General features: G+C 42.0%; 1 protein-coding gene across 1 annotated transcript in view; it reads right to left on the reverse strand.

Annotated features, from left to right (window-relative positions):
• Positions 1 to 6,608, reverse strand: part of LOC111969023 (ryanodine receptor 3-like) — a 190,657-nt gene extending 184,049 nt beyond the window's left edge. Inside the window, 1 exon segment of the mRNA XM_070445284.1 lies at positions 6,401 to 6,608. Within this exon segment, the coding sequence (XP_070301385.1) occupies positions 6,401 to 6,448 (48 nt within the window). The 5' untranslated portion in view covers positions 6,449 to 6,608.
• Between the last annotated feature and the right edge of the window lie 7,374 nt (positions 6,609 to 13,982).

Here is a 13,982-nt window from a genome sequence, read left to right on the forward strand (position 1 = left end):
GGTGCGTTCGGAGTCCGCACCTCAGGAGGGGGGTACTGTCACGTCCTGACCATAGTGCTTATGTGTTTTGCTTGTTTAGTGTTGGTCAGGACGTGAGCTGGGTGGGCATTCATGTTGTGTGTCTAGTTTGTCTGTTTCTGTGTTCGGCCTAATATGGTTCTCAATCAGAGGCAGCTGTCAATCGTGTCCCTGATTGAGAATCATATAATAGGTGGCTTGTTTTTGTGTTGGGATTTTGTGTTTGTGGGTGGTTGTTTCCTGTCTTTGTGTTTTCTATGCACCAGCTAGGACTGTATCGGTTTGCCACATTTTGTTATTTTGTATTTGTAGTGTTCACTGTTTATTCGTTTAATTAAACATGTTGAGCACTGGCTACGCTGCGTGTTGGTCTGATCCCTGTTACACCCCCTCTTCTAGTAAAGAGAGGGAAGGCTGCCGTTACACAGAGCTCACGCTGAAGTTGGCTTAGTTTGCGTGAATTGGGTCACGGGGGCTCTTATAGAAATGTAGAAAAGGGATTGGCTCATCATTTCCAACCAATGTCTATTCACGTGGGCGTAGCCACTGATTGAGCCTATTTTACTTATGAAAACAATTCTCTCATTTTAAAAACTAAAATTACATTTCATCTTTTCACAAATTCATATTTAAACATTTAAATTGCACAACAATCCCATGTGAATCTGATAACTAGAATGTGTAGACTTTCCAAGATACAGTTTATGTTGTCCTATCATCAGTAATAATGTCTCAGACGACAACTGATCGGACATCATTTTCTTTAAGTACCAACGAACACTTTCAACTGGTTGGATTATAAAGATTGTTCTTTTCCCCAACCTTTTGATGTTACAATACTCTCTCTATGTTAACAAAGGTCTTTCCAAGAATCCATTCTGTAGAGTAGAGAGAAAAGGGGGAAAGGTATTTATGGTGGTCATAAACCTCACCAACATGGCAAAGTCATGACAGAATACAGACCACAAATATTAATTGGCTATACTTAAACTCTTTAACATCATCCTTAGCTCTGGCATCTTCCCCAATATTTGGAACCTAGGACTGATCACCCCAATGCATAGAAGTGGAGACAAATCTGACCACAATAACTACCGTGGGATGTGTCAACAGCAACCTTGGGAAAATCCTCTGCATTATCATTAACAGCAGACTCATAAATTCCCTCAGTGCAAACAATGTACTGAGCAAATATCAAATTGGCTTTTTACCAAATTACCGTATGACAGACCATGTATTCACCCTGCACACCCTAATTGACAAACAATCCAAAACAAAGGCAAAGTCTTCTCATGCTTTGTTGATTTCAAAAAAGCTTTTGACTCAATTTGGCATGAGGGTCTGCAATATAAATTGATGGAAAGTGGTGTTGGGGGAAAAACATACGACATTATAAAATCCATGTACACAAACAACAAGTGTGCAGTTAAAATGAGCAAAAAACACAAATTTCTTTCCACAGGGCAGTGGGATGAGACAGGGATGCAGCTTAAGCCCCACCCTCAACATATATATCAACAAATTGGTGAGGGCACTAGAACAGTCTGCAGCACCCGGCCTCACCCTACTAGAATCTGAAGTCAAATGTCTACTGTTTGCTGATGATCTGGTGCTTCTGTCCCCAACCAAAGAGGGCCTACAGCAGCACCTAGATCTTCTGCACAGATTCTGTCAGGCCTGGGCCCTGACAGTAAATCTCAGTAAGACAAAAAATAATGGTGTTCCAAAAAAGGTCCAGTTGCCAGGACCACAAATACAAATTCCATCTAGACACCGTTGCACTATACATACCTCGGCCTAAACATCAACACCACAGGTAACTTCCACAAAGCTGTGAACGATCTGAGAGACAAGGCAAGAAGGGCCTTCTATGCCATCAAAAGGAATATAAAATTTGACATACCAATTAGGGTCTGGCTAAAAATACTTGAATCAGTTATAGAATCCATTGCCCTTTATGGTTGTGAGGTCTGGGGTCTGCTCACCAACCAAGAATTCACAAAATGGGACAAACACCAAATTGAGACTCTGCATGCAGGATTATGCGAAGATATCCTCTGTGTACAACGTAAAACCACAAATAATGCATGCAGAGCAGAATTAGTCCGATACCCGCTAATTATCCAAATCCAGAAAAGAGCCGTTTCCCAAACCTTCCATAACAAAGCCATCACCTACAGAGATATGAGCATGGAGAAGAGTCCCCAACAAAATCATGAGAAAAAAATAATTACTTGACACATTGGAAATAATTAACAAAAACAGAGCAAACTAGAATGCTATTTGGCCCTAAACAGAGAGTACACAGTGGCAGAATACCTGACCACTGTGACTGATACAAACTTAAGGAAAGCTTTGACTATAGGCAGACCTGGCTCTCAAGAGAAGACAGGCTATTTCCAAACTGCCCACAAAATGTGGTGGAAACTGAGCTGCACTTCCTAAACTCCTGCCAAATGTATAACCATATTAGAGAGACATATTTCCCTCAGATTACACAGACCCACAAAGAATTTGAAAACAAACCCAAATTTGATCAACTCCCATATCTATTGGGTGAAATACCACAGTGTGTCATCACAGCAGCAAGATGTGTGACCTGTTGCCACAAGAAAAGGGCAACCAGTGAAGAACGAACACCATTGTAAATACAACCCATATTTATGTTTATTTTTTTTCACTTTTGTACTTTAACTATTTGCACATAATATGACATTTGAAATGTCTTTATTCTTTTGGAACTTTTGTGAGTGTGATGTTTACTGTTCATTTTGATTGTTTATTTCACTTTTGTTTATTATCTACTTCACTTGCTTTGGCAATGTTAACATATGTTTCTCATGCCAATAAAGCCCTTAAATTGAAATTGAAATTGAATTGAGAGAGAAACAGCCAGAAGCACTCACAGAGAAACGTGTGTGTGGCAGAGGAGGCAGCTATCCCGCACTGCTGCCATTAGAGAATACACCCACCAGCCAGGATAAGACGTTCCACGCCAGCGTCTGTTTGGAGCTGGTGCCAAGTCAAGCTTATCTGGAGTTGTTTTTGTGTTAGGAGGGGAGCAGTGGTGGTTCATTACCAAACGCTTTTCTCTCTGAATGTGCTGACAGCTGGTTGGTACACCAGGTCAGACAGTCTCTCCACATAAAACGTAACAGTCCCAAACGCTGCCATAGCACATTAGTCACACTCATACGCTGCCCTTTTCACTGCTGCCTCCACTACCCCACTACCTGCTAATGGAGCCGGAGACTTTGATATTCTCCCAGCTGGGGCTTTTACCGAGGAGGGGGTTGTGGACCCAGCACATATCTATTCCTTAGTGATCTGATGTGTGCATCAGGCTCCACGCAGCGTGGTGCATGTACACATCAGAGGCCTCCTGTCAGAATCACAGCACAATCAAACAGACAAACTTAGGGCGAAATAACAAACAAAATTAGAAAAAGCCAATGGCTTGTTTCCCTCTGCAGACTGTTCCATCCCTCCACAGATCAGCTCCCTGTTAGAGCCCATGGGTGTTAAGTTAGAGGTGGAACCATGGCACGAACGTGTGCAAACAAGCACAAGGACAGGCTACTGATACTGATTAAAAGCGACACAACGTACTATAGTTCATTTGAAAAACTGTTCTTACTTAACAAACAGTCTGATCCGTTATGCTTAGTGTGTTGTGAATTCTGTAATGAATGTATTGTAATGTTTTTAAAATTGTATAACTGCCTTAATTTTGCCGGGCCCCATGGGATCCATAATAAATACAAATACAAATAAGCTGATATTGTTTTAATCATCATCCTGCTTATGAGGCCACTATGCTGGTGCATCTCAGGACATCTACAAATAGAGAAACAACCGTACCTCATTGTGATGTGGAGCCTTATTATACTCTCCCCTATCCCACTAGCACCCTCTAACATTAAACATGAGCACAATAAGAGCTGTTTCTCTTCCTGTAGCATCAAATTACCCATGACAGAGAAATACTCTCTAATCAAAAGGGTACCATCGCGCTCTCCCAGAAGCTTGGCTGGTGTGTAAAACCCGTGGCTGGCTTTAGACAGCAGGCCACCAGGGGGCTAATTTCTCTGTTCTCTTCTGGGGAAATTACTTTGTTTAGTTGTTACTAGAGAAAAGGTAGTTTGTGCACCTATTTGAATGTGGGAGGAAAACATGCTTCCTGTTTACAGCTAAACAGTATCCACGCAAAGGCAAGATCAGTCAGAGACTGTGTGTGTGCGGTTCTGATTGGATGTTAATGTGTGCATGCACAAGGGTGTGTATTAGTGTGTGCATTTGTGTGCGCTCTAATGTGTGTGGCATCAGCATGAGGATAGAGAGACGAGAGTCATTGACGGCTCAATGGTTCAGCTCAGCTGCAACTTGGCCTGATGAATAATTTCTGCTCTGCTCTGCTGTGGCACGTCTTGAGCAGCCTGCCTGCTTCTGCAGCAGCACCACACTGCCTAGCCCACTTTGCATTCACACATCCACACACTAGCGCAGACCCCATCCCCATCCCCGTGTCATCCAGTCAGCTGCTACTGCCCTGTGTGGAAAGATGCAACAAGCTGCAAAGCCTCTTAAAGGAGCAGTGCCTTTGCAACTCAAAGCTTCACATTTGAACTTGTCCTAACAGGACAACTGCGGTGGGACCAGCCAGGACAAATTTGATTGACTAAGAAACCCCATAAGGGCCAACTCCAGAACTTTTGCTCATTGTTTTTACTGTGTAGATCACAACTGCAGACTGCTGGCTGACACAGGTGCTAGCTCTCCAAGCAGTAATGGTGCTGAAATGTCAGCACTGTTTGGGGCAGTGTGAATGCTGATGTAATGACCTCTGAATGTAGTGGTAACAAGGGACAGGGAGCTGCGGGGCATTGAAATCATCAACTTTTTCAGGGGCTCATTTTAAACCCCACTGGCATCTCTGGGAATACAGGAGGCTTCCAAAGCAATGCAAATGTGTAAGACTTAGTAAGCCCACTGCTAATTTCCAAGTAAGTAGCCTCTCTTAAGAGGTGGATTGTCACTCTGGTTCAAGTTTGGTTTCGGAATAGCCTCAATTTTGTAGATAAATCTACAGGGCAGAAGGATAAAAAAGTATTCCAAATAAATGGTAAAAAACAGTTCAATCTTAGCCTATGGATCAGTAATCAATGCATCTTCACCTATTTTCACCCACAATTGTTTTTCTAGCATAAACTGCAAAGCCACACTATAGTAAGACCTGAGTAGTACCAAGTAGTGTAGACCATAAAGAGAGGAGCTCCTCTGGGCCATTCCACCTCAAGTTACAGCACCTACTTTAATTAGTATAGGACCACATTGTGTTGACAGGATTATGTGCTGCGATCCTGACAGCATGGTTAGACAGAACCAAGGAAGTCCATTGCACAAATCCTTGTTGCCATCTGATAATTCACATGCCTAAACTGGGAGTCCTGGGAGAGCACTGGGAACTATGTGCTGCCAATACCTCATTTATCTATATCACAAAAAATGACCATAAAATATTAGACCTATATTAAGCTATTGCTGTTCATTATAACATGATAATTTGTGTTATTTGTTTATTGCATATAAATCTGCCTGGATAGACACCATACGCAGAATTTGAGGTTAAGAGTAGAAGTTGTTCACCAATATCTTGTGAGTTGAAACATTTCCTTGAATAAGAACTAGGCATGCAAAGGTGAACTTTTTCTAACTATAGACAGCATTGATACGCCTGGAAAAGGGACACGTAGTTATCAATTAACAACAACAAAGCAGGAGGGTAGTGGGCTGGAAGTGAGACAGAGATTGTCGCGTAAACTGGATAGAGTAGTAGGCCTACACCGGTAGGCATTCCATTGTATTCATTAATAGCAAAACGTACTGAGACAACCGGACAAGTTAAATCTAGGAGGGCATCGAGGTGAGGGATGCGCCAAACAAAAAGATCCTGTCATCGCGAGGCAGGTCTGCTTTACGAGGGAGCAGGTTATGGAGGGCTCCCCAAAAAGATCCTGTCATCGCGAGGCAGGTCTGCTTTACGAGGGAGCAGGTTATGGAGGCTCCCCAAAAAGATCCTGTCATCGCGAGGCAGGTCTGCTTTACGAGGGAGCAGGTTATGGAGGGCTACCCAAAAAGCGCGGTGGTTATAAAGCCAACACGTTCAGGAGACAGTCTACTCGTAATTAGAACTATAGGCTACATTATAGCCATATTTCATAATCAACATGTAGTCTATAACCTGGCTGCACAAAGCATAATCTGTAAGGCTAATAGCAGTAGGCTATTACATAGGCATCGACATGCATGGGATAAGATGCTCGAAATGCACACAGGAGGCATGTTGCCTCACGAAATAGCGGACGGAAATTAGGCTACTTACAGTTCTCAAGAACTGAATTTCATCTTCCCCTTCACCACCTTCAGCCATGGCTGTTGAGGAGCCTGCTCAGACTCGGGTAGCCTCCACTCTCGGCTTGCAGCACCACGCTGCTGCTCCTCTCTCTTATCGATATTAGCATATAGCTAATCCACAGCCATATACCGGAGACCGAGCGAACTACTGGAGCCTGTCACTCACGCCCGCTCGCTCATTGCAAATGCCAGCGGTGCTGTTCCCGAAGGAGCGTGTGAGCGTTGGTATAGGCTGGAGCAAATGAGAACGGGTCTGGAATGTGAAGCGTAGTCTTGCAGTCAAAATACGGCAGTGGGGTCTTTGTCGTCGACGTCACCAGTGGATCTTATTCAGTTAAATAAAGATAAAATAATAATACAAATTATTAATATACCTTAAACGTTGAAGCGCGAGCTTTCAAAATTCCCTCACCATACAACAGACACATAATTGCGCACGACAATTGGTTTTCCGTTGGCCAACAGAATCTATGACATATGCTACAGCGATGGTATTCGATGGTATATGGTATATTTGGGTGTGTAGAATAGACATAGCAAAATTGGGCTATCAAGCATCCAAGATGCATGACATTGTAGCCAAGTAGACCTAAGTGCTTTCAAAAATCAACACCATGGACAGCACCCAGAATGACAAGTATGGCTTCAATATTGGCTATTAGCGAACAATGAAATAATGTTCAATATTCAGTGTATGCTACAAATCGACGTATGTAGCTTAAATAAATAATGTATTGTAGAGTCAGGTTAAATGTGTAAATAGTACCTATAATAGGCCTACATAGGCTACACAGTCCAGCAGCATATTAAAGCCCATTGTTTTGACAACATGGACGGAAACAACCTTGATTCAAATAATGTTGCAACACTAGAGAGCAAATCAATGCATAACCTCAGCTTTCATTAGGCTTACTTAGCTAATGTTCATAGCTTTAGTCAGATCCACAGCCTAAAACGAGGTCAAGTTGTGCAGCAATAGCAATATTCTGTATTTTTCTGAGACACAAAGTGTAACTCTTCTCCCTCAGGAGGCTGCAATGATTTGGCATGGCCCCTTAGATCCTTGGGAACTTTTACAGCTGATTTTACAGCTGATTGAGAGCATCCTCCTGACTGGTTGTATCACCGTCTGGCATGGAAACTGCGCCACCCTTGACCAGAAGGCCCTACAGAGGGTGGTGCAGACAGCCCTGCGCATCACTGCGGGTGAGCTCCCAGCCATCCAGGAAGTACATGCCAGACAGTGTCTGAGAAAGGTTCCGAAAAATTGCCAAAGACTCCAGCCACTGCAGACATGGACTGTTTGTTCTCCATGCTCCGGTCTGGCAGACGGTACCCGCGCATCAAGGCTCAGACCAATAGACTCCTAAGCAGCATCTATCCCCTGGCCATTAGACTGTTAAATGGCTAACAATTACTGCTCCCCCTCACACCTACGCTGAAGCTAAAATGGTTAATGATTAGATGTATTACCACCACTATTCTGCTGTTATTTGATTATTGATTGGCATTACCATTATAACCTATCTATTTTATCCTGTTACTGGTCACTATTGTTTGTGTTTACACGTAGATATTACCACTAGTAGAGTACCAAAAGTATTTATATATTGTTGCTACCAGTCACTTTCAAGCCCTGTTGTCACGACTTCCGCCGAAGTTGGCTCCCCTGCCTGTTCGGGCGGTGCTCGGCGGTCGTCGTCACCGGCCTACTAGCCGCCACGATCCCTTTTTCCGTTTTCTGTTTGTTTTGTCTTATTAGTTGCACCTGTGTCTATTTGTGTTTGCCTGATGGGCTTCCTTATTTAAAGCTAGTTTACCTGCCCTTGTTTTGTGCGGGATTATTCTTGTGTTACGTGTTTGTGTTGTTGGGTGTGTTCGTGCTCCGGACTGGGTACCCTGTGTTTTGGGTTGGTCCATATTTTTCGCGCCCTGTGTTTTGGGCATTCCTTTTGGTGCCATATTAAAGTGCACTTCTCCCTATGGAACTCTCTGCTCTCTGCGCCTGATTCTTCCCTCACACACCTAGTATTCCGTGACACCTGTTCACATATCCGCTCATCGTACCTACACTGTCAGTCTTGCACACACACTCACTCACACATTTACATGGACACACTCACCACCACATACACAGCCATCCATCGGTTATGCTGCTGCCATACTGTTTACCATTTTTATTATTATGAGCTTTTAATGGGACTTTTTAATGGGACTCACATTTTAAAAAAGACTCACATTAAGCATCTCCAATCCAAAATTTTATCTAGAATCAGCTTCCTATTTTGCAACAAAGCATCCTTCACTCATGCTGCCAAACATACCCTCGTAAAACTGACCATCCTACCGATCCTCGACTTCGGCGATGTCATTTACAAAATAGCCTCCAACACTATACTCAACAAATTGGATGCAGTCTATCATAGTGCCATCCGTTTTGTCACCAAAGCACCATTTACTACCCACCACTGCGACCTGTATGCTCTCATTGGCTGGCCCTCACTTCATACTCATCGCCAAACCTACTGGCTCCAGGTCATCTACAAGTCTTTGCTAGGTAAAGCCCCGCCTTATCTCAGCTCACTGGTCACCATAGCAGCACCCACCCGTAGCACACGCTCCAGCAGGTATATCTCACTGGTCACCCCCAAAGCCAATTCCTCCTTTGGTCATCTTTCCTTCCAGTTCTCTGCTGCCAATGACTGGAACAAACTGCAAAAATAACTGAAGCTGTATATCTCCCTCACTAGCTTTAAGCACCAGCTGTCAGAGCAGCTCACAGATCACTGCCCCTGTACATAGCCCATCTGTAAATAGCCCATCCAACTATCTCATCCCCCTACTGTATTTATTTATTTATTTATTTATCTTGCTCCTTTGCACCCCAGTATCTCTACTTGCACATTCATCTTCTGCACATCTACCATTCCAGTGTTTAATTGCTATATTGTAATTACTTCAGTGTTTAATTGCTATATTGTAATTACTTCGCCACCATGGCCTATTTATTGCCTTTACCTCCCTTATCTTACTTCATTTGCACACACTGTACATAGACCTTTTTTTCTACTGTAGTATTGACTTTGTTTGTTTATTCCATGTGTAACTCTGTGTTGTTGTATGTGTCGAACTGCTTTGCTTTATCTTGGCCAGGTCGCAGTTGTAAATGAGAACTTGTTCTCAACTGGCCTACCTGGTTAAATAAAGGTGAAATAAAAAAATACAATTTTTACTATTTATGTACAGTATCTACCTCAAATACTCCAGTATCCCTGCACATTGTGCATTTGGTATTAAGCTTCATATCTTACTTCTTGTTCTCGTGTTTTCTTTATAATATATACAGTACCAGTCAAAAGTTTGGAAACACAAACTCATTCCAGGGTTATTCTTTATTTGTACTATTTTCTACATTGTAGAATAGTAGTGAAGACATCAAAACTATGTGATAACACATATGGAATCATGTAGTAACCAAAAAAGTGTTCAACAAATCATAATAGATTTTAGATTTTAGATTGTTCAAAGTAGCCACCCTTTGCCTTGATGACAGCTTTGCACAATTTTGGCATTCTCTCAACCAGCTTCACCTGGAATGTTTTTCCAACACTCTTGAAGGAGTTCCCACATATGCTGAGTACTTGTTGGCTGCTTTTCCTCCATTCTGCAGTCCAACTCATCTCAAACCATCTCAATTGGGTTGAGGTTGGGTGATTGTTTACGCCAGATCATCTGATGCAGCACTCCATCACTCTCCTTGGTCAAATAGCCCTTACACAGCCTGAAGGTGTGTTGGGTCATTGTCCTGTTGAAAAACAAATGATAGTCCCACTAAGCGCAAACCAGATGGATGGCGTATCGCTGCAGAATGCTGTGGTAGCCATGCTGGTTAAGTGTGCCTTGAATTATAAATAAATCACTTACAGTATCACCAGCAAAGCACCCCCACACCATCACACCTCCTCCTCCATGCTTCACAGTGGGAACCACACATGCAGAGATCATCTGTTCACCTACTCTGCGTCTCACAAAGACACAGCGGTTGGAAACAAAAATCATCAGACCAAAGGACAGATTTCCACTGATCTAATAAGCAAGTCTCTTCTTATTATTGGTGTCCTTTAGTAGTGTTTTTTTTTGTAGGAATTCGACCATGAAGGCCTGATTCACGCAGTCTCCTCTGAACAGTTGATGTTGAGATGTGTCTGTTACTTGAACTCTGTGAAGCATTTATTTGTGCTGCAATCTGAGGTGCAGTTAACTCTAATGAACTTATCCTCTGCAGCAGAGGTAACTCTGGGTCTTCCTTTCCTGTGGCGGTCCTCATGAGAGTCAGTTTCATCATAGCACTTGAAGAAACTTTCAAAGTTCTTGAAATTTTCTGAATTGACTGACCTTCATGTCTTAAAGTAACGGACTGTCGTTTCTCTTTGCTTATTTGAGCTGTTCTTGCCATAATATGGACTTGATCTTTTAACAAATAGGTCTATCTTCTGTATACCACCCCTATTTGTCACAACACAACTGATTGGCTAAAACGCATTAAGAAGGAAAGAAATTCCACAAATGAACTTTTAACAAGGAACACCTGTTAATTGAAATGCATTCCAGGTGACTACCTCATGAAGCTGGTTGAGAGAATGCCAAGAGTGTACAAAGCTGTCATCAAGGCAAAGGGTGGCTACTTTGAAGAATCTCAAATATAATATATTTTGATTTGTTTAACACTTTTTTGGTTACTACATGATTCCATATGTGTTTTTTCATAGTTTTGATGTCTTCACTACTATTCTACAAAGTAGAAAATAGTCCAAATAAAGAAAAACCCTGGAATGAGTAGGTGTGTCCAAACTTTTGACTGGTACTGTATATACATTTTTTTTATTAGTTATACTATTTTTATATTGATTACTGCACTGTTGATAATGCAAGCTAAGCATTTCACTGTGCATGTGACAATAAAACCTTGAACTTGAACAAAACAATGTTAAAGAGTTTATGTACTAAGATGTTTGTAAGGTCAATATTTGACCATCTTGACAGAGAATAGTTCTTCCTCACCCCTCCGCCTCAGTTTTGTATTTCTTGAGGGCAAATTAGTCATTTATTTCACAAAAACAAATACATAGATCTATAATTAATAATTAGGCAAGTATTTTGCTTGACATGGGCTATAATTGTATTTTCTCGAACAGTAGACCAGATGTTGTGCCTTAAGTCTTAATTGGAGATTGCCTATTATTTTATGGTCCAATGCTGCCACCTTGTGACATTGTTCCAATTGGAATGATGGATGTTCATCTAAAAGTGGTTCTCAAAATGTTTGACCTGAAACCCCCAAAAAGGAGTGGTTTACAGCTTGATTAATTAGGCTGTAATAGACAATTATTTGGTAAATACAGCCTGAAACTAATCCCTGCAAAATCGTGTAAATGTTCCTTACAAGCCAGAATGTTGAATAAAATAACAATTAACTTATTCTATCGGTTTTATGTGCTGTTTGTCCTTCAGCTGCTCTAAATTTTAGATAAGATATCCACAGAAAACTTTTGTTTACCGGACTTTTTAGGGAGCCGGTAGGTAGACTATATGGTTCCAGCCTTTTTGGTTCCAGGTAAAACCTTTGTTGGTACCAGGTAGAACCATTTTGGATTCCATGTTGGACCCTAAAAGTTCTACATAAAACCAAAAGGGTTCTACCTGGAACCATCAAGGATTCTTCAAAGGATTCTCCTATGGGGACAGCCGAAGAACCCTTTTTGGTTCTAGATATAACATTTTTTTTTAAGAGTGTATGTTACGTTATGTTAGCTTACATTACATTAGGCTGCCGATGGAATAACGGTCTTAGAATATAATACAAACTGTAGGACGTATAGTATCCAACGTCTTGATTGCATCAGTATGCTTTGACCAATTTAGTATGATATATTATGATTGACTGCTTTAGTGGGATATGTTACGTTAGGTTACATTACATTAGGTTAACAAAGGAATAGCAGTCGTACAATATAACACAAATTGTATGGCGTACAGTATCCTATTTCTCGATTGCTTTTACCGAATTTAATTTGTGACCCTCCATTTACCTCAATTTACTGGGCTCCAGAGTGGTGCAGCGGTCTAAGGCACTGCTTCTCAGTGCTTTTTATTTATTTATATTTCACCTTTATTTAACCAGGTAGGCCAGTTGAGAACAAGTTCTCATTTACAACTGCGACCTGGCCAAGATAAAGCAAAGCAGTGCAACACAAACAACAACACAGAGTTACACATGGAATAAACAAACGTACAGTCAATAACACAATAGAAAAAAAGTCTATATACAGTGTGTGCAAATGGCGTGAGGAGGTAAGGCAATAAATAGGCCATAGTNAATAACACAATAGAAAAAAAGTCTATATACAGTGTGTGCAAATGGCGTGAGGAGGTAAGGCAATAAATAGGCCATAGTGGCGAAGTAATTACAATTTAGTAAATTAACACTGGAGTGATAGATGTGCAGATGATGATGTGCAAGTAGAAATACTGGTGTGTAAAAGAGCAGAAAAGTAAATAAAAACAATATAGGGATGAGGTAGGTAGATTGGATGGGATATTTACAGATGGGCTGTGTACAGCTGCAGCGATCGGTTAGCTGCTCAGATAGCTTATGTTTAAAGTTAGTGAGGAAGATATAAGTCTCCAACTTCAGCGATTTTTGCAATTCGTTCCAGTCAATGGCAGCAGAGAACTGGAAGGAAAGGCGGCCAAAGAGGTGTTGGCTGGCAGTGATCGGTTGAAAGGCATGCATTTAAAGAGCAGTTGGAGGCCACGGAAAGAGTGTTGTATGGCATTGAAGCTTGTTTGGAGGTTAGTTAACACAGTGTCCAAAGGGCCAGATGTATACAGAATGGTGTCGTCTGTGTAGAGGTGGATCAGGGAATAAACCCGCAGCAAGAGCGTCATTGTTGATGTATACAGAGAAAAGAGTCAGCCCGAGAATTGAACCATGTGGTACCCCATAGAGACTGCCAGAGGTCCGGACAACAGGCCCTCCGATTTGACACACTGAACTCTATCTGACAAGTAGTTGGTGAACCAAGCGAGGCAGTCATTTGAGAAACCAAGGCTGTTGAGCCTGCCGATAAGAATACGGTGATTGACAGAGTCGAAAGCCTTGGCCAGGTCGATGAAGACGGCTGCACAGTACTGTCTTTTATCGATGGCGGTTATGATATCGTTTAATACCTTGAGCGTGGCTGAGGTGCCCCCATGACCTGGCTCGGAAACAGGATTGCACAGCGGAGAAGGTACGTTGGGATTCGAAATGGTCATTGATCTGTTTATGTACTTGGCTTTTGAAGACTTTAGAAAGGCAGGGCAGGATGGATATAGGTCCGTAACAGTTTGGGTCTAGAGTGTCACCCCCTTTGAAGAGGGGGATGACCCCGACAGCTTTCCAATCTTTAGGGTTCTCGGACGATATGAAAGAGAGGTTGAACAGACTGGTAATAGGGGTTGCAACAATGGCGGCGGATAATTTTAGAAAGAGAGGGTCCAGATTGTCT

This window comes from Salvelinus sp. IW2-2015, linkage group LG9, assembly GCF_002910315.2.
Source record: "Salvelinus sp. IW2-2015 linkage group LG9, ASM291031v2, whole genome shotgun sequence".
Lineage (NCBI taxonomy): Eukaryota > Metazoa > Chordata > Actinopteri > Salmoniformes > Salmonidae > Salvelinus > Salvelinus sp. IW2-2015.